The sequence below is a fragment of the Octodon degus genome, unplaced genomic scaffold, assembly GCF_000260255.1.
Source record: "Octodon degus isolate 3935 unplaced genomic scaffold, OctDeg1.0 scaffold00002, whole genome shotgun sequence".
Classification (NCBI taxonomy): Eukaryota; Metazoa; Chordata; class Mammalia; order Rodentia; family Octodontidae; genus Octodon; species Octodon degus.
In genome coordinates this window covers 19432826-19453510 of record NW_004524578.1, presented here as the reverse complement: position 1 = coordinate 19453510, position 20685 = coordinate 19432826, and the positions used below count along the sequence as shown (strand labels likewise).

The 20685-nt window shown below is 54.6% G+C and overlaps 2 protein-coding genes across 4 annotated transcripts in view; one reads left to right on the top strand and one right to left on the bottom strand.

Annotated features, from left to right (window-relative positions):
• Nucleotides 1–4769, top strand: part of Idh2 (isocitrate dehydrogenase (NADP(+)) 2, mitochondrial) — a 16243-nt gene extending 11474 nt beyond the window's left edge. The window contains exons 4-11 of the mRNA XM_004623302.3: nucleotides 708–868; nucleotides 945–1088; nucleotides 1971–2107; nucleotides 2283–2434; nucleotides 3513–3625; nucleotides 3778–3875; nucleotides 3953–4045; nucleotides 4399–4769. Coding sequence (XP_004623359.1) covers nucleotides 708–868; nucleotides 945–1088; nucleotides 1971–2107; nucleotides 2283–2434; nucleotides 3513–3625; nucleotides 3778–3875; nucleotides 3953–4045; nucleotides 4399–4486 — 986 coding nt within the window. The 3' untranslated portion in view covers nucleotides 4487–4769. The remainder of the gene's footprint in view (nucleotides 1–707; nucleotides 869–944; nucleotides 1089–1970; nucleotides 2108–2282; nucleotides 2435–3512; nucleotides 3626–3777; nucleotides 3876–3952; nucleotides 4046–4398) is intronic.
• Nucleotides 4770–6541: 1772 nt separating this feature from the next.
• Znf710 (zinc finger protein 710) overlaps nucleotides 6542–20685 on the bottom strand; it is a 64408-nt gene continuing 50264 nt past the window's right edge. For 2 of the 3 annotated variants that reach the window (XM_004623301.2, XM_023710386.1), the window contains exons 2-5: nucleotides 14476–15964; nucleotides 11974–12165; nucleotides 11530–11704; nucleotides 6542–8655 (exon numbers count right to left, since the gene is read on the bottom strand). In XM_004623301.2, coding sequence (XP_004623358.1) covers nucleotides 8486–8655; nucleotides 11530–11704; nucleotides 11974–12165; nucleotides 14476–15936 — 1998 coding nt within the window. In that variant the 5' untranslated portion in view covers nucleotides 15937–15964 and the 3' untranslated portion in view covers nucleotides 6542–8485. Of the gene's footprint in view, nucleotides 8656–11034; nucleotides 11352–11529; nucleotides 11705–11973; nucleotides 12166–14475; nucleotides 15965–20685 lie in introns of those variants that run through there. The other variant, XM_023710387.1, reaches the window with a different exon arrangement.

The following is a 20685-nucleotide window of genomic DNA, read 5'->3' as shown; positions in this document are numbered from 1 at the left end:
TCTTTCTTTCTTTCTTTCTTTCTTTCTTTCTTTCTTTCTTTCTTTCTTTCTTTCTTTCTTTCTTTCTTTCTTTTTTTGGAACCAGGGATTGAACTCAGACCCTTGCGCTTGCCAGGGAAGCATTTATTCTACTGAGCCATCTCCCCGGCCTTGCTTCGTTTTGCTTCGCTTCGCTTGGCTTTGCTTCGCTTCTCTTCTTTCCTTCTTTTTGTTTGTTTGTTCCAGAGACAGGGTCTCTCTATGTAGTCCACGCTGGTCTTAAACTTGCTATGTAGTTGAGGGGGGGTCTCAAACTTATGGTGATCCTCCTGCTTCAGCTTCCTGAGTGCAAGGATTATAGGTGTGCACCATGATGGCCAGCAATTCTGGGATTTCTATAGCCTTATTTTATGGACAAGGAAGTAGAGGGCCACAGCCACAGAGGCTTGGGCATACCCTGTCGGGATCATAGCCAGCTGTCTCTACACGGGCTGTGGAGATGACATGGCAGAGCAGGTGACGTGAGCCAGGCACCAAGGGACCCTTTACACACAGCAGCCCAGACCCAGGTGCCGCAGAGCTTTCACTGTAGAGTGCAGGCCCCACTACTCTTGGAACTGGCGGCTTCACACAGAGCTTCCTGATTTGCCACGTGTGCCATCGCCCCATCTGGTCCATGTCCTGGGTGGAGGCTGGGGGTGCAAGGGTCACTTCATCTCTGTCCCTAGAGTTTAAGCTGAAGAAGATGTGGAAGAGTCCCAATGGGACCATCCGAAATATCCTTGGGGGCACAGTCTTCCGAGAGCCCATCATCTGCAAAAACATCCCTCGCCTGGTCCCCGGCTGGACCAAGCCTATCACCATCGGGAGGCATGCGCATGGTGACCAGGTGGGTAGTGGGGACATGGTGGGACTGGAGCAGCCAGGAGCCCCCGACCTGACCCAGCCGCCCCCTGCCTTTGCAGTACAAGGCCACTGACTTTGTGGTGGACCGCGCTGGCACGTTCAAGATGGTCTTCACCCCGAAGGATGGCAGCGGTGCCAAGGAGTGGGAGGTGTACAACTTCCCCGCGGGCGGCGTGGGCATGGGCATGTACAACACCGACGAGGTAGGCCCAGCCCTCCCTCCCTGCGACCTCCCTGTCCCCTTTCCTCTAGGGTGGCCCCTGTCACTCCAGGTTTATGCCCTGCCTGCTTGGCTGTCATGCAGAAAAGAGTGACCTGTTACACTGCCAGACCCTCCAGCACTCTGAGAGATTGAGGCAGGAGAATCACAAATTCTAACACATCCCGAATGAAGTAACCAAACTCTGTCTCAAAATAAAGCAAGCCCCCACCAAAACAAAACAAAAAACTCAAACAGGCTTGGGATGTAGTTCATTGTGAAGGCTCTGGGTTCAACTCTCAGTTCTGCAGAACAAGGAAAAAAAGAAAGAAAGAAAAAAGAAAAGAATGCCTCCTTGCTGCTCCTAGTTCCAGCAAGAAGGCCAGGAGCAGGTCCTGTTATCTGGTCAGCATAGGGCCCTCCCCACCCTACCCCCAATGAGCTAAACCAAGCAGAGAGGCTGATTGGATAAAGCAGGAGAAAGGGTTCTGATTGGATAAACCAGGAGGCGGGGCTCTGATAAACCCGGAAGGAGGGCTGCACTGGCTAAATGAGGGCACTGTCTTAGCAGCGGATTTGTAATCTGGGTAAACTGTCTAAGGTAAAAAGGGTGGGCCAGGGAGATAGCTCAGGGCATAAGCGCCTGCCTGGCAAACATCCTGAATTCGATCCATAGTACCAAAAAACAAAATAAAAGTAAGTAAAGGGTGTGTGCTGCTTGCTCCTGGAAGTTGGAAATTCCGTGGGTGGGTAATGCACCATGGGAAGCAACAGTCGCGCACTTTGTGGTGGCTGGGGTCAAATGGCCTTGAGGTGGGAGTGCTGTTTGGGGGAGCTGGCAATCCCCGGGCTAGGGCACCGAGCTAGGCCCTTTCTCCCCCGACAGTCCATCTCAGGTTTTGCGCACAGCTGCTTCCAGTATGCCATCCAGAAGAAGTGGCCGCTGTACATGAGCACCAAGAACACCATTCTGAAGGCCTACGATGGCCGCTTCAAGGACATCTTCCAGGAGATCTTTGACAAGTAACAGCCTCTACCTTTGTGGCTCCCTGAGGACCCTACACCTCCTGTCTCCCTGTGCTATCCCTGTCCTCCCTGGGGAGTAATTACCCAGTGCATTGGCTCAGCGCGGAGGATTGGGAGGGTCCCCAACCTGCTGGGCTCATCCTCCGCCACACAGTAGGCTGCTTGCTTCTAGGCACTACAAGACGGACTTTGACAAGCATAAGATCTGGTATGAGCACCGGCTCATTGACGACATGGTGGCCCAGGTCCTCAAGTCCTCAGGCGGCTTTGTGTGGGCCTGCAAGAATTACGATGGAGACGTGCAGTCGGACATCCTGGCTCAGGGTACATGGGAGACGTGGTCCCCAGGGGCGTTCTGTGGCTCTTCTCTGGCTGGGGGTTTTTAGAGATGGGGGCAGAAAACTTGAGGGTGTGGCAGAACTCAACACAGGTCCCCTGTGGCCAGCAGAGCTAGGGCCTCCCAGCATCTAAGTCTCAGACCCACAAAGGAGTTTTGTACTGGTGCATTGCTAAGGCTGTCCTTGTAGGAGAAAGGACACAGGAACTTGAGTTCCAAAGGGCCAGGTTGTCAGCCCAGAGCTGGTCCTGCCTGGCATAGGCATCAAACTGGACTGGATACTTTGTATTCTTTTTGGTGGTTGATCCCAGGGCCTTGACACCGGGGATTGAACTCAGGCCCTTGCGCTTGCCAGGGAAACACTTACTCCACTGAGCCATCTCCCTGGCCCCTATTTTGTTGTTTTGAAGCCCTGAAGTCCTTGATAATAGAAAAGGTCATTTGAGTCAGATGTGGTGTGTCGAACCTGTAAGCTACTTGGTAGGCTGAAGCAGGAAGATCACATATTCTGAGGTCAACCTGGGCAACTCAGTGGGGCTCTATCTCAGAGTAAAAAGGCTTTGGGTGTAGCTCAGTGGTAGAGCTTTTACCTAGCATGTTTGAGGCTTTGGACTCCATGCCTAAGACTATAAAACAGAAAAGGCCATCTGAACTGGCATCTGGATTTGGGGAAATTCGGAAATAAGTCACAGAACAGGAAAGTGGCTTAAAAGCAGCCACAAAAGTAAATGGAAGTGGATGGCAGCAGCTTTGTTCTTTCTGCTGGAGGCTATAGGATTCTTTGGAATCTTGGGCCCGAGGTGCCATGGCTGTGGGTATCTGGTAGTGACACACAGGTGGCACTGGTGGTTGATGTTAGCCATCCTCAAGGGCCACCTTGCCCTCTGATGGACTGGAGACCCGGGATGAGGGCGGGAAGCTCCAGGAAGTTCTTGCCCTCCCTGTTCCACTGGGGGAGCTGGGGATGTGAGCTGAGGCAGCGACAGCAGCAGGTGGGGGAGTGGCCCTGGGTGGCTGAGCCTGATGGCTCTTTGACAAACTGAAAAATGGCTCTCCACCCCACAGGGTTTGGATCCCTTGGCTTGATGACATCTGTGCTGGTCTGCCCAGATGGGAAGACCATAGAGGCAGAGGCTGCTCATGGGACTGTCACCCGCCACTATCGGGAGCACCAGAAGGTATGTGTGGGGCACGTGGCCACACAGTGCCATCCATCCGGGGGTCAAAACTGCTGGTCCTGGTCACAGGGAGAACAGACCTGATTACCAGTCTTGGGGTGGGCAGCCACATCTGGGGGCTTCTGCGCTGATCCCCTACCTCCTATCCTCAGGGTCGACCCACTAGCACCAACCCAATTGCCAGCATCTTTGCATGGACGCGTGGCCTGGAGCACCGTGGGAAGCTGGATGGGAACCAGGACCTTATCAGGTGAGCATGAAGCAAGGCCAGGCCGAGTGGCTTAGGGTTGAGTCTGCACAACAGGGCTCACTCTGCTGTCCCCGCAGGTTTGCACAGACACTGGAGAAGGTGTGCGTGGAGACTGTGGAGAGTGGGGCCATGACCAAGGACCTGGCAGGCTGCATCCATGGCCTGAGCAAGTGTGTGGCCCGGGGACAGGCCGGGGTTGGCTTCCATTCACAGGAGTCAGGGCTGCTCCGGGTGTAGGACAGGACAGAGTGGCCCTGGAGAGCAGCTCAGGCCAGGGCTGCATAGCCTGGGCTGGGGGAGGTGGTTGGTTAGTGGCCCCACTGCTCTTTGTCCCCTCCAGAGCCATCTCTGAGCTTCTCCCTGGAGATCCTGGCCCCAGTTACATGTCTCCTAGAAAAACAGAAACAAAAACAAAGACTCTGAAGAGTTCCTTTAGGATTCACTGTGGCCTTTTGGCAGTAAGTGCCAGGTGGCTTCAGTGGCCTGCAAAGGCCCTGATGCCAATGGTATGTCCCTTCCTCAGCGTGAAGCTCAATGAGCACTTCCTGAACACCACAGACTTCCTGGACACCATCAAGAGCAATCTGGACAGAGCGCTGGGCAAGCAGTAGGGAGGCGCTGCCAGCCTTGAGTGTCCTGGCCAGAGCGAGTGACAGTGGCTCCCATGGCCATGCAGCGTGGGTAAGCCTCACAGCCCTCTCTGGAGGCTTTTCCAGGGGACATTTTTTATACACGAGATGTTTTTAAGAGAACGTGTACCTTTCCCTCAATGGTGATGTGGGGCAGGCAGTGTGCTTTACCTCAGCAGCCAGCATGTCCTGCACACTGTAATTTATATCGCCCTTGGAACACATGGTGCCATATTTAGCTACTAAAAAGCTCTTCACAAAACTATCTGCTGTGTTTGTCCCTGTGGGGAATGAGGTGGATGCCACTTCCAGTGGCAGCTGCCCTAGAAGTCTATAGATTCACTAGGGACAGGCGAGGCTACCTCACCCACAGCAAGCCAGTCAGGGCCATTCCAGGGTGGGTACCGGGGCCAGGCAATGTGTGGGCCTCCGTGCTTCTGGGACCCTGTGGACACAGGCCTGCAGGTGCCTGGTTTCCTAGAATCATCTGCTCTACCTGGGTTTTTCCTTTGAGATTGTTAGCAGTTTCCAAAGAATGGGTCTTCATGGGTTTCCTGCCTTGTTGATTTTTAACCTTCTGAACGTCTCCAGGCCTCTTTTCTCTGTAAGGAAATAGGCCCTGCTGGGGCCTGTGTGGGTACAGGGGCCCTCTCTTTCAGGCTTGTGTTCATTTTCACATTTTGGCAAAGCAAATGAAAAGTTGTCCCTCACTCAGAGGCTGAAGCGGGATGATCACCACAAATTTGAGGCCATCCTGGGCTACGCAGTGAGTTGGAAGGACAGCATGAACTACATAGAGAGATCCTGTCTGAAAAAAAAAAAAAGTTGCCCCAGAGCTACATTTGTTTTTTTTTTTTTTTTTTTTTTTTTCTATGTAGAGATTATATTTCTGCTCTATCTCTGGAAAAGTTCGAGAGAGAAATGTCTCTGGAAGAGTTCAATAGTCTATACTTGAAAAGGTAGTCAGCCTCTGTATCCGAAGGTCCCACATCTGTGTATTCAGCCAGCCTCAGACTGCATCTGCGCTCAACATGCAGACTCTTCCTGCCTTGTCATTCCGCTAAACAATACAGTGTAACAACTCCCTGGGTGGCAGGTATTACAAGTCAGCTAGAGACAGTGTATAGAGGAAGATACCACTATGGCAGACAGGACCATTGAAAGGACACCCGGGATTTGGAGTCAGATTTAACTTTCCACCTAGGAAGTGGTGGTTCAAAATATCAGGCCATGGGGCCGGGGAACTAGCTCAGTAGAATAAGCACTTGCCTGGCCAAGTGCAAGGGCCTGAGTTCAATCCCTGGTTCTGCCAAAACAAACAACAGAACAAACCCCCCCCCAAAAAAAAACCACCACCCCCCAAAATATCAGGCCTTGAAGGCTCAGGGAGGTTTTTATGGGGGGTAAGGGAGGATGGGTTAGTGATGTAGAGCACTTAGCTGGCTCTGGTTGGTTCTTACACCAGGCGTCCTCGTGCCAGCTGTGCATCGCAGCGATAGGCCATTTCTACAAGGCAGAAGCAACCAGAACTGCCACAGAACTATCAGCTGGGCAACTGAAGTACCTAGTGGGAGACTTCTGCTACAGTGTGAATATGAGGATTATTACAGGGACTTTAGCACCTTTGGAGTTTAGTGTCCACGGGTCAGGGCTCCTGGAGTTGATTCACTGTGAACACCAAGAGCTGACTATATTTAGGAACCTGAAGGTTGCAAAATTCTCATGGGGGAAAAAAATTCTCATGGCTCCCAAAACCCTGTGGTTGGGAACCTTTTTTTTTTCTTTTGGTATTCTGGGGATTGAACCCATGGCCTGGCTCTGAGTTATATGCCTCTATTTCATTTTTTAGAGAATATCCTATGCAGGCTAGGCTGGCAAGTGGTGGGAACTCTGCAGCCTTTGCCTGTACTTGGCTGGGGCTGGCCCCTGGCCCCTGGCCCAATGGGCTTTGCTCTGTGTAGGCCCAGAAGCCTCACTAGGGCTTCCTCCCAATGCAGGTCCCTGAGATGTGGAAAGAAGCACTTGCAGTCACCTCACTAAAGAATATTCATTTATTTATAATTATTGCTAAGTAAACTTCTCTCTTAAACAGGAACATAAAAACACAGTAGGGCTTTGCACAAGTGGGGTCTCTAAATGGTCGGTTCGTATATGCATGAAAATAAGTTAGAATGGAATCCGTCCAGGAGTCTGCAGGCCACCCAAGAGGCCGGGAGGGTGAGTGAGGGCTGAAGCCTGGCCAAGGCTGACCCGCTAGACTGGAGTGTGCTGTCTGCTCCCTTTGCAGTGCCTGGGTACAAGGCACAGGGCAGGGGCGTTCAAGTAGGAGCCTTGCGGGGGCAGTGCCAGGGCACGGGGAGGGGGGGCCCGGCTTCCAGGACACACCCAGGCGCTGGCAGGGAAAGGAGGAACAGGGTTCTTTTTGGTACCAGGGGAGAAAGACATTGTGGGAAGAGGTAGTTTGTAGGGGTGATGCTTTCTGCTCAGCAGGAGAAAATGTCTTGTACAGTGACACCAGAGTCACTGCCACCTGAGGGTCATCATGGCGGGCACCTGGGAGGCTGGAGGGGGTGGGATCTGGGGTGCCACACTTGGGGACAGTGTCCATCCCCAGCCCTGTCCATCTACCACCCTGAGGCCTGGCTTGGTCCCTCACTGAGGGATATAGCCTTGGGGATAGCCCAGCTGTGTTCCTCCAGGTGTCACCTATGCTTGTGGGGACAGCCCTGCCTACCCTTCCCCAGAAGCCTGGGAGGCTAGTGGCAGAGCTGGGCACCCTGCAGTTCCTGAATGTGCTGCTCCACTGCACCGGGGAGGGGACAGCAGTGGGTGGGCGGGCGGGGGAGGGTGAGTGCCTGGGCTGCCAGGCACAGATGTGGTTCACAGCAGAGGCCTTAGCTGTCCCCGCTCCGCCCCTGCTCCTGCTCCCAGCCGCACCTCCAGGCCAGTGAACCTGGCTCCCCACAGCCGGCCAGACTGCCCTAGGCTGAGGAGGCACAAAGCACGCACAGCACACAAGAAAGCTTACGTGTGGAAAAAGAAATGCATCTCTATCCAGAAGGATAACAGGCGACACAGTTGCAAAGAAAAGAAAAAAATAATAAATTACCTTCATAATACCCCCATTTGTTCAAAAAATCTGTTCTCCTCTATGGTCTTCATTTTTTTTTTAAATATGCTGCTCTTTCCCAGGAGCCCGCTAACTTGTGGCTAACCCCATTTCAACGACTAAGGTCCCCTCTTCCCCACAGGTGGGCCTTGGCCTTCCCTGAGCACGGCCCCTCTTGTCCCCAGGGATGCTGCACCCTGCCCTGCTCCATCTGTCTCGGTTCAGGTGTGCCAAAGGGCCTCCTGGTATTGTTTAGTGGGGAACCTTGTGTGGTACCCCAGCCCAGGACAGAAATGAATGACATTTATCAAAATCTACTTTAGGGATGCTCATTCCAAACAGAGCTGTAGTACAGGCTGAGGGCCGTGGGAGATGCGGTGTCCGGCTTTCCTGCAAGTCAGCAGGGCTTGGCGCTTGAGGCCCCGAGGTAGAAGGCAGAGGGCCCTGGCGGGCTGTCTGGTGACTGGATGGGGTGGCTGGGTAGGCAAAGGGACTTGGCCAGGGTGGGGTGGGCAGTGCCGGCCAGCAGGCAGCTCAGACATCCCTGGATTGGTCCATAAGAGAAACAGGCCTGGCTTGGGGACCTCTCCCTGCAGTGTCAGGACCTGGGATGGCCCTGTGCCCTGTCTGCCAGTATTCCCCCTACGCCCTCCCCCAGCAGCAGGTCAAGGAGACCCAGCCTGGGCCTCTCAAGTGACACTCCCCTTGCCAGCATGCCCAGCTTCAGCAAGGCCAGTAGTACAGTCTCCATTTGGTCTGAAGTCCCTAGTGGTACAAAGGACTGGGGGGCGTGGGTCTGGGCTGCAGAGGTGTGGCCCAAAGTTCAGGTCTCACCCCCGCACCAGCTGCCTGACCCCTCGCTGCCCACCGCACTATAGCACGTTGTAGTAGGCCATCTCCTTTATGGCCTGCCCAGCCAGCGTGCCTGCCTCAGTGCTGCCATCCACACCACCGTAGGAGTAGGCGTTGTCCTCGAAGTCCTCCAGCTCCTGCTGGCCATCAAGCTCAGAGGGATCAGGGCCTGCCAGCTCCATCATGGGGTCTGCAAGAGAAGGGCGAGGTGAGGCCTGGACGCTGCCCTAAGGGTGTCCCCCGCCCCCTCAGGTTGACCAGAGCCTGGGGTTCTGGGGGCCCTAAGCTGTGTGCAAGGGTTGTGCTGCCAGGGAGGACCTCCAGAAGACTGTGGCCCTGGCCTTGAAAGCTCTGGGTGTCACTGCATCGTGCCAGTCCTTTGCCCTCCTCAGTCCTATACAGGTCTCCTTGCTCCCCTGCTGTGTGAAGCCTGCTGCATGTCCCAGCCCCACGCCACTCACTGAGCACCATTGTCAGGCCTTTCCCAGCACCCAGTGCCCTCAGGAGATCTAAGGCTGAGTTGGAGGAGAGGTCACAGGCTCAGCTGGCAGAGGATTTAATCCTCCAGCGGCCATGGGAGCAGTTTCTCCTGACCTGCAGGTGCTTTAGACCTGCCCGTCCCATGGTGTCCTGGGGCCTGGTCCTCCAGAGATGGACACACATGCCCCCCCAAGGTAGCTTAACACAAGGCAGGAGCTCCGGTGGCCTCTGGTCATGCTGTCTTGTTGAAATCTGACTATTCATGGTGGGAACAAACCCAGGAAGAACCACTCCAAGAGTGGCCAGGGTAGGACCTGGAAGTGCCGTGGCTCGCTCCTGTCTTCTGCTTTGTCTGCTGTTTTGGGGCAGCAAACACCAGCCTATAGGGAGGCCCTGACAAGTCCGTGGCATGGTTTATAACTTTGACACTCAGTATATTATGCCAGAGCTCTTTGTTGTTGGATTTTCCTGTGACTACAAGATGTTTAGCAGCAACCCAGTCACCATTCACGAAATGGCAGTCGTCACCCAAGTTGTGACAACCAAATGTCACCTGTGGGCACACCAGCCCCAGCTAGAAGCCACGAGTCTAAGGGTTATCCCACACTCAATGAGAAATTGATATGCGGCCTGATTCTGGCCAGTGGGTCAGCAGAAAATGCCTCCTGGGAGCTCTCAGATAGTTCCGTCAGAGCAGTCTTTCTTCCATTGAGTTTGACCCAGGAAGCCCAGGACCCAGATGGCAGGCACAGGACCTAGAAGGCAGGCAGCCGTGACTTTATTTATGTATTTATTTTTGGCACTGGGGATTGAACTCGGGACTTTGTGCTTGCCAGACAGGCACTTATGCGACTGAGTTATCTCCCCAGCCCTCAGCCGTGACTTTAAAACCAGCTAAAGCAGGTACTGTGGGAAAACTGCCACCTTGGTATCCCTTTGCCCACTATGACATTTTGGTTCTGTCTAGCTGGCTCCAGGGAAGGCCACTGGCCCACACCTCCCCAAGATAGAGGGACCCCACAAGGTGTGCATGGCCTTCCAGCCCTGCTGGCCTGGGTTCCACTCCATTTCATTCCAGTCTAGTGGCCACAGGGAGGCTGTGGTCCCACATGTCCCCAGTTACTGGCTACTGGGGAGACCTGTTCCATGACCATCCTGCAATGGGGGAACAGGCAGTGTCTAGGTGGCTTGTTATTCCTGAAAAGGCACAGTCTGCTCCATCCCTCTGAGGGTTTGTGATTCAGGGGGTCCACTGGAGCAGCAGCCCTTAAATGGAACCCCAAGTGCTCATCCCCGACTACCATATTCCCAACCTTCGGGAAGGGGGCCCTGGCATCCGCATTTCAAAATTCCGCAGGTGAATCACGATGGGCAGAGTAGGGTCCAGGTCAGGTCAGAAGGATAACCTCACAGCAGCGTGCGTGAGATCTGGGAATTGTGGGAACTGCAGACCTCTTCAAGCCAAGCAATCTGTTTCCACAAGCCCTCCAACCACTCTGAGTTTACTGTGTGGGAGGTGGAGGCAGGAGAATCACAGGTACAAGACTAGCAGGGACAACTTGGTGATCTGATGAGACACTATCTTTGTTTTAAGAGATCAGATCTTATGTAGCTCAGGCTGGCCTTGAGCTCAGTATGTAGCCCAGACTGGCCTAGAACTCACAGTAATCCTCCTGCCTCAGCCCCATAAATGCTTGGATTACAGACATGTGAGACCATATGTTAAATAAAAAAAAAAAAAAAAAAAAAAAAAGCCTGGGCAAAGCCCTGGGTTAAATCCTCTGCCCAAACTAAACAAAAAACTTCAAAACCAAAGCACCTTTGTGCATCAAATCATCCAGGGATCTTTTTTGGACCTGCAGCTCTGGGCAGGCCTCAGTCCTCATTTCTAGCAGTGGCACAGTGCTGATGCTCTCTGTGAGTGAAGGGCTGCCGACAGAGATCCTCCGTGCCTGCAGAAGTCTTCTAAGTATTACTATGTTTTGGTTTGTTTTGTTGAGACTGGGTCTTGGGGTCTCGCTGTGTAGTTCAGGGTGGCCTTGAACTTGAGGCCTCCTGCCTCAGCCTCTGGAACATTAGAATTACAGGTGTGCACCACCACACCAGACAGAAGCCTTCTGAGTAACTACTGAAAAACAAAATAAACCCAAACGAACAAATCACCTGCTCCTGCCAGGAGCCCCGGGACATTCCCGGCCGACTACCCACCCCCAGGCTGGGGTCTGGCCCTGAACTGCTGCTGCTGCTGCTGAACCAGCACCAGGCGCCCTCGGCTCCCTCCTTCCCATGCACCTGAGGTGGCCCGAGACTGAGACCCAGCCTCACAGTGGGGACCGCAGGAGTTACACAGCACTCAACAGATGAAGTTACTTCTTTTATTCTCAGTGTTTTGTGAGACTGGGGGAACTGTTGGTGGAAGACACAGATGCCCACCATCACGACCAGGCCAGCCCTCTGGGGTTGGCCCGCTCTGGGGAGCTCTTGGCCTCAGCCACCCTCCCCACAGCCCTCCCCAGAAGAGGGGCTTCTGAGGGTGTGGCACTCGGGTCACCCCTGCTCGGTCCCCAGCGCTCAGCCCACCCACCTTGGCTGTCCAGGCCGATGTCCATGACGCCGTGCTTGACCTTCATGTGCCGGCTCAGGTTGCCCTTGAGGTTGAACTTGCTGGAGCAATACGGGCACTTGAAGGGCTTGCTGCCCGCGTGCAGGTGCATGTGGCCCAGCAGGTTGTACATGCGGTTGAAGGACTTGCCGCACACCTGCAACACCAGGTGCATCAGCCATGACCCCAGCCGGCACCTGCCCACTGAGATAGCCGCGCCTCGGCTGTCCTCTCCTATGCGACCGTAAGACCCGAGAGGCAAGAAACAGGCTGTCTTTTCTGCACTGCAGGCACCAGAAACACCACAGACCTCTACCACTGGAGTCCTGTGCCTGGCCCCTTTCTGGCTACATTCCAGAAGCTACCTGGCGGCAGCATCTGGCAAGGAGCCCAGCCACCCCTGGCTTCCCTATTGGCTCATCCTACCTTGCACTTGAATGGCTTCACGGGCGAGTGTACAATCATGTGGGTCTTGAGGGTCTGCTTCTGCACAAAGGTCTTGAAGCAGATGTGGCACTGGTAGGGCCGGACGCTGGTGTGGATCAGCATGTGCCGCTTCATGTTGGCCTGCAGCGTGAACTCCCGACCACATACCTCGCACTTGAACTCCTTCACGCCCTAGAGGGAAGGGTGAGGTCAGGGCCATACCTGGGCCATGGGGGTGGCGGGGCTCTAGCTGGGGGAAAGGCTTTAGAATTGTGGGGTCCTCCACCAGCACAGCGGGGACAGCCTTCTCTGGGCGTATTCCCAGTGGAGATCACTTGCTTGAGACCACTAGGAGGCCACAGGCAGGCCACTCACTCCAGGAAGCCGCGTGGGAAAGCTGTGGAGGGCGCACCATCCTAGTGGTGCCTGCCCACCCTGATGGAGAGGCATGCAGGTCTGCACCTGCTACAAGCCAGCACCCGAGGCCTGCTGTCTTGGAGACACAGCCTTCACCTGATGGCCCTGGCCTACTCCATTCATGGATGTGTGAGGCTGGGTTTTTGTTCCTCCTCGACGCTGCCTCCTAGTGGCCTTTTTGGTCCACAGCCCCCTGAGATTAAAGCTTTGACCCTCACCCTGGAAAGATGACACACACCCAGCTCTGTATGGACTTGAGTTCTCACCACCTAAGAGTCCATCTATACTGTGCTAGGGGCTCTTCTAATCCTCCCTGGTGACAAAAGCCACCTGAAGTTCTTGTCCTCATGTAGGTTCTCAGGCATCTAATGCTGTAGGGTGGTCTGGGAACAAGTGTCCCCAACATGATTTTTACCACCTCCAACTCTGGGACCCTCAGCGCTGGGAGACCCTCCTGGTGTGGGGTCTACAGGCTTCCAACGGTGGTGTACACTGTGTCCACCTGCAGTCTTTGGAAGAGTTGGGACCAAGCTGGGAGCTGTCCTCTCTGATCAGCAGGTAATGTAAGAGGAACCCAATGGGACAGACGTGTGTCCCCAGGCACAGATGCTGCCCACATGTTTGTCCTGCACATTTTTCATCATGAATCTGGTGCTGGAGATTGAGCTCCAGGTCAGTACTCTACATTTTATGGACCCAGGTCCCTTTCTGTTAGCAACCTTGAGAGATGGTGTATGTGAGCTTGGCCACCAGGGGGCCCTGCCATCCAGGAGTCTGTGGGCACACAAAGTGTGTCATGTAGACCTCACCTGATGCTAGGGATGTTTTCCTTCAATTAGCTTTTTTTTTTAATATTTATTTATTTGTGTGTGTGTGTGTGTGTGTGTGTGTGTGTGGCCAGCTCAGCCCATCAGGGGGTGGGGCTGGCTGGCATGTGGTGCTGGGGGATTGAACCGCCGTCCCTGTGCTTTGCTAAGCTTGTTCTAAGTAGGTGCTTTAGACCACTGAGCCATCTCACCAGCCCCCTCAATTAGCTTTTGAGTTTTGCTTAGTTTTCTTCAGTGACACCTTCAAGATTTCCCCTTTCCCAGCAGAGAGAGCCCCCCCACCAAGGCTGCTTCTTCCCCACTTCCTGTCATGTTTGCAACGACAGTCAAGTCCTAGGTCCAACCTGGGGCAGCACCACAGCTGCAACACACAGGAAGGAAGTACCCCAGACACTGGGCCCTGAAGGTTAGCCATGTGCCAGAGGCCTCTGGACCCTGAGAGGCCCTGTTCTACCTGCCTGGACGTGAGGTAGGGCAGGCCAGGGGACAGGCAGCCAGAAGGGAGCAAGAGGAGGGCTCAGGGGGTGATGGGTCCAACACAGGTCTGGGGCATGAAGTGGGTCACTCAGTCTTCTGCCTGCACGAACCTCACTGCCTCACTAAGCCACTCTACAGAGCCATCCTGTTTAGCATGAAGCCCAAGTCTGATCTCAGGCACCTCAAAAAAGATAATTTGGGCTGGGGAGATAGTTCAGCAGCCTAAGTACCTACCTGGTAAGCTCAAGGTCCCTAGTTCAATCCCAAATACCACTTGCTGCGCCTGCCACGGAACTGGGCATGGTGGCGTATGCCTATAATCCCAGCAGTAGGGGAGGCTGAGCAGGAGAATCACTATGAGTTTGAACTGCATAGTGAGATCCTGTGTCAAAAAAAAAAGAAAAAAAAAAGAAAATACAAAAAGAAAAAAATCTAATTCTAGTTACATTTCTAATATTCATTCGGATAAATTTGCATAAGGAGACCTTCTTTTCTCTTTCTTATAGTAAAGATCCAACCTGGGATTTTACACTAAGCTCCCAGCCCTTTTTTCTTTTTGAGACAGGGTCTTGCTAAGTCACTAAGTTGCCAAGGGTGGGCTTGAACTTGTGATCTGCCTGCTGCAGCCTCCCAGAGTGCTTAAATTGCAGTCCTGCACTGCGACACACAGCTATGCTAATACTTTACCAATAATACCCGCTAGCATGTGTGCCAGTGAAACTCCCATGGGGGCTCTGAGGGTCACAGATGAAGGTAGGTGGGTGGTGCTTTGGGCCCCTACCTTGTGGGTGAGTGAGTGCTGTTTGAGGTGGTGGATCTGGCTGAACTCCATGCCGCACTCAGTGCACACGAAGGGCCGCACATTCTGGTGCTTGAGCATGTGGTTCTGCAGCTGGCTGCGGTAGTGGAAGGACTTGTCACACTCGAGGCACTGATAGAGGGTGGGGCCCTGGTGGGAGGCCAGGTGGCGCTTGAGCTGAGTCAGAGTGGAGAAGTCCAGGCCGCACTCGACGCAGACGTGGCAGCGGCCGCTCTCGTGTTTCACCTCATGGGCCTTGAGCTCGCTGGGGTAGGCAAAGCCACGGCCGCAGAAGTGGCAGCTGTAGGGCTTGACCTCGGAGTGCAGCAGCATGTGGCGCTTGAGGTGGCTGGTCTGCGTGAAGGCCTTGTGGCACACCTGGCACTTGTGGGGCCGTGTGCCCTGGTGCGTGAGCAGGTGTGTCTGCAGGTGGCTGGGCTGCTTGAAGAGCTTGCTGCAGTGCGGGCATGAGTGGGGCTTGATGCCATTGTGGCCAAGGATGTGCGTCACCAGGTTGTACTTGGATGTGTAGGACTTCTCACACATGCGGCACTGCCAGCGCTTCTGTCGGTCACCCGCCTCCACCAGGTAGGAGTCATCAATTTGCACGTTGATGTCCAGCCGGTCCAGCTGGGCCTTCTTGTGGCGCTCCACAGTAGAGCCTGTGGCGTCTACCTCAAACTCGCCTGCCTCTTGCCATACAAAGCCCTGCTCTGGCTTCACGGGCTCCGGGGAGGTCATGGTGGGGACCTTGGGGTCACTCAGGGGGGCCAGGTGGGGTGGCTCAAAACTGCACTCTGCAGGCAAGGCCTCTGGCCCGGGCAGTGCCACACTGGGCTCAGGGAAGCCATCCTGGGCTGGGTCGGGGAAGTGAGGGTCATAGGGGGCCACGTCCAGCTCTGGCCTTGGAGCTCGAGGCAGGTGCCGGAGCGTCCGGGGCTTGCGGCTGAAGGTGCTGAGGTCGATCATTTTGACAGCACTGCTCTGCACCAGGGCCTCGCAGGCCCCTGCAGTTACCTCAGCAGGGGCCTCAGGTGGCCCTGTATCCTTGCCATCCCCAGTCACGGAGACCTCATAGACCTCCTGCTCTTCGTCCTCCTCTGCCTTCTCGAACTTGACCTTGGGCACCAGCCGCACAGGTGGCCGTGTCTTCCGCCGGGTGTGCTTCTCGAAGGCCGCCTCCACCTCCAGCACCTCCTCTTCCACAGGCTCCTCCAGGGCCTGCCCATTGCAAGCCAGCTGGTAGACACTGGGGCCAGGTGGCCGTGGCTCCCCGATGGCTGCCCCAGACAGCTCAGGTCCTAGGTCTGGGTAGAAGGCTTCAGCGCTTATGGTGGCTCCAAAGAGCTCATTTTCTGAGACCAGGCCCAACACTGCGGCCTGGGCCAAGGACAGCACCACCACGGCGTCCGTCTGTGTCCCTGAGTCCATGAAGCCCTCCATCCCGCAGTGGCTGGCTAGGAGGGCATCGCTGTGGAGGAGAAGGAGGAGGAGTGTTAGTGCTGCGGGCTGCATACGAGGGAGGACAAGGGCTGGGCTAGCAGACGCCGTGTCTGCTCAGGCCTTTCTACTATGCTCTTGGAAATGGAACACACTTGTAATAGAGCAATGACACATCTGTGTGTCTGTGTCTGTCTCCTTCGTCACCCTATGGGAGCCTGGGTGACTCCTGCCCTGCTGCCTCAGTCTTTCCAACTGTACAACAGGGAAGATGGGTTCCTTCAGTAGCTCTTGAATAGGCTCCTGAAGTTCTTAGAAATTGGATTGAAAATGCAAAAAAAAAAAAATATCATTCTATTACTATAAAAACTGGTTTTAAAACCCACCTACTGGGCTGGTGAGATGGCTCAGTGATCTAAAGCACCTACTTAGAACAAGCTTAGCAAAGCACAGGGACCATGGTTCAATCCCCCAGCACCACATGCCAGCCAGCCCCACTCCCTGGTGGGCTGAGCTGGTCACACACACACACACACACACACACACACACACACACACACACACCTAGGTCGTGTGAATAGGGGGACAGACCTGTCTTTTTTTTTAAATTTATTTTTAGTTGTGTGTGTGTGTGTGTGTGTGTGTGTGTGTGTATGTATGTGTGGCCAGCTCAGCCCACCAGGGGGCGGGGCTGGCTGGCATGTGGTGCTGGGGGATTGAACCGTGGTCCCTGTGCTTTAGCTGAGCTTGTTCTAAGTAGGTGCTTTAGACCACTGAGCCATCTCACCAGCCCCAGACCTGTCTTTCTGACACAGGTAATTTTCTTTTTTGTCTTTTTGAGACATACAGTTCAGGCTGGGCTTAAGCTCACTTTGTAGCCCAGGCTGGTCTTGAACTCTCAAAGATCCTTCTGCCTCTGCCAGTGCTGGGATTACAGGTTTGCGTCACCACACCTGGCAATAATTGTTTTGGACTAGCTCAGTGTCACACAACATCTAAATTTACACTGATAAGAATATAGCTTCTATCTGACTTAACAATCTGGTTCCTTGACAGCCATCATGTTTGGGACTCTGATCTCACAGGTGCCAATAAGCTGTGCCCACCTGCTCAGGTGCCAACCCCAGCAGGAGGATTTCAAGTTTGGGCCCAGTTAAGACCTTGTCACAGTAAAAATAAAAGGGCTGAGGGTGTACCTCAGTGTGAAGGCCCTGGGTTCCATTGGTCCCCTGCCTCCTGGCTGTCCCAGAGTGCTCTGCCTGTCTCAGCCCACCCTGGGCTCCTCAGGGCCGTGATATTCCCCCCAGCCGTATGTCTGTAGATGTGTAGAGCCTCCTCTGGGCGCCAGGTCCCCAGGCCTGCCTGGTTCAGTGCCTTGTTCACACGGAGGAAGGTGTGGGACTGTGGGAGCTGCTGGCATCCCTTCCTGAGGAAACCAGCTCAGGCCAGGGGCACCCCCACCGGCTTCCCCTTCCCGCAGCTGCCTAAAAATACCCAATACAGCAAGACAGGAATTTGGCCTCCTCGGAAAGGGCCCTGATGATTACACCACCAAGCTTCCAGTGTGGCTCTTGGGTAGGAAAAAGGACTTTTGAGCTCACAGGCCAAGTGGAACAGGACCCTGACCCTATACCAGCTGCTGAAAAGGATATGAGATGAGGAACCTACAGTCAGCCTGGCTTTATGTCCCAGCTTGCTCACTCACAAGGGACTCAGCAAGGTCACCTCAACATTTCTGTACCTCAGTTTCCCCATCTAAAGAATGGGGATGAGGCACCAACCCACGCAAAGTTGGGCAGGCCCCAGAGGTCACATGGGAGCTGGAAAGACTTAGCTCATCAGACTCCTGACTGATGTGAAGAATTCCCGAGACAGCCACTGAGCAAAGCTTCGGCTACACCAGGGATGACTGGCACAAGAGCTCTGTGCTCAGCGCTGGGCCCTAAGGGCTGAGCCCTGGTTGCAGAGCAGGCCCTGTGCATGCAGAGGACAAGCCCAGATAGGAGGGTCCTGCCTGCCAGCCCCAGAGGGGATCTGCTGTGCCCCCCACTCTCTTCCTGTCACCACAGCAACCTCTGACACAGCAGCCCACAGCAGCCTCCTGTGTCTGCTGTGGCTTTGAGCAAACAATGCGCTCAGCACTTTTTCTAGACTTCCTCAAAGGCAGGACCTATGAAGAGAAGAGGAACTGTGCCCCGCAGCCGGGTGACCTCTGGCAAGTCCAGGCCTACCCCAAGCCTCTACTCCTCATCTTTGGAGGGAAGAGGACTGTTGACTAGGGGAGTGAGGAAAGATGGAATAGGGTGTTGGTGTAGACTTTAGTTCCTTTTCTGAAGGCCGATAGCAACCCCCCATGTGACCTCAGGGGAGGACACCAGGAAACATTACCCTGGAGGACAGAAGGCCAAGCCACGTGGGAGCCAGAGCTCAGGTCAGGTGCAACCCAGGTCTGGCGCGGTGCCTACTGGGAGGGCCCACGCCTCGGCCTCAAAGTCCGTACTGTTATACTAGGACACCAAATACATAAAAGCCTGTCTCGGACAGCCAGGTCTGCCTTCCCCAAGGGAACCGGAGACCTGACCTTTGAGGGCTTTATACAAAGGTGAGGATATGGGCAGGTGTGGAGGGGGGACAACAGTGAACCACAAACATGGGCAGAAGGCTCCAGCTCATCACTGCCTCCAGGACCCAAGGAGCCACTTAACCCTGAAGCAATACCATGGTGTGAGGAACTGTGCACCCTGCTTCCCAGCCCTGAAACAGGGTGCCCAAGAACACCTTGTCCATGGGGTTCACATGTGGGCCTCCCTGCGCAGATGGACTGGCTGGTGGCTAGGGCCCATCAGGAGCACCCACGCCTGACCTGGGCCACAGCGCCATCACCCGCTACCTGGTCTGGCCTGGGAAGCCAGGTGGAGGAGACTGGGACCCCTAAAGGTCTCTGGGTCCACCTGGCAGCAGGTGCTGCTTCCTTTCAAGGGAACGGACACCCATGCTATCTTGTCCCAGGCAGGTGCAGGTTATGCGTGCACATGGCATGTACATATGTGTGCGTGTGCCCACCAAGTCAGGAGAAGAGGACAGGGACTCTGACCTGCACCTTCCTGTTGCCGTCCTTGGGCACTACATGGTAGCAGTGCTAGAAACCACCCTCGCCCCCTTGGGCCAGGGCCCAGGTCCCCTCCCTATGTCATGGCTCCTTTTCACAGCTGCAGCCCTTCTGATTCTGCTTCATGCCCAGTGGGCTGATTCTGAAAGAACCCTGGGCCCTCCAGGGCTGGTGACACCAGGTGCCTCTCAGCTCGCCACAGCTAGGACTCCTACCAATGCCCTCACATCCCCAGCACGTGGAGAAAGTACAGGCAGCAGAGCGAGACACAGGAGCTGACTGGTGTAGATGTGCTGGGAGTGGAGCTGGGGGAAGGGAAGCTAGAGATGGAGAGATGGAGGGAGTGGGGGAGGGAGACAGGGAGAGAGACAGAGGGAGGGAGAATGCAAGATGGGGGGGTGGGGACAGGGACTGAGCTGGGGGAGGAAGAAAGGGGAGGGGGAGAGAGACACATGCTGTGGAGGGCAAGAAACAAAGGCAGGGGAGGGGGAGGGGACACCAGAAGCCAGGACTGCCCTACTTCCCATGTCTCAGTGTCACCCTGGGGAGGTTCCCACCAGGAGACCTTCCTACCCTAGATGCGGACGCAGCCTTATGTCTCTCTTCTACTTCACTTACTGCTTCTCCTTCTTCATTGTACCACAGTTCCCATAATCACTGATGTCAGCTCGGTGACCCCCATCAAGCACTCTGGCCCCTCAGGCCTCAGTGTCCTTGTGTGCAAAATGGACACAAGGCTGACTGGAAACAGATTATGTGTTACCTCACCTACCTGCCTGTGGTGTCCCTTCTCTCATTCCCCACTTTCTCCCAAGAAGCCTGGACTCTGTGGCCTGGAAGCCCTAAGGCCTGGCCTAGGGCCAGTAAGACAAGAGCCATTTTGAACCAACAGGACCTAGAGACACTGGGCTATGCTTTGATGACCCCCAGAAGCAGGGAGACTGTCCAAAAGTTGCCGAAGATGCAGGACACTGACTGGTTTAGCTTGATAACCACGCTCTGAGGCCTGGTAGGTCCCAGCTCCTTAATGCAACTCAGTAGAGGTGGTATAGTGAGGGAAGATAGGTTGGGTATTGGACCCAGGGTATTTCTACTGACTTACAACCCAGCCCTCTTTTATTTTATTTATATACTTATGTATTTATTTTGTCTTTTTGAGACAAGGTCTTACTGTACAGTTCAGGCTGGCCTTGAGCTTACTCTGTAGCCTAGGCCGGTCTCAAACTTGCAATCATCTTGCCTCAGTTCCCCAAAGCTGGGGTAACATGCATGCGCCACCATACCCCACCCTCGTTTTATTTTTTTGAGCCAGGGCCTCGCTAGGTTGCTAAGCACTCCAGGTTATGCTTCAATTTGGAACCCTTCTACCTCAGCCTCCCTGAGTGTTTGGATAACAGGCATAGCCCCAGCTCCAGGTCTACCCTTGGTCCCTTGATGCTGGCCTTGAATCACCAGGCTCTAATCCTGCCACTGAGCCACTGATTTAACACAAGTACCAAGGTACCAAGCAGTGTAGATCATGGTAGCCAAGAAAACTCCTGCCCTCCTGGAGTGGACCTGACAGGATCTTGGGGAGGCAAGAGACAATACCCTGCCTGACCCTGCTGGGCCTGAGTGACACTCAGGCCTGCCCATCTCCATCT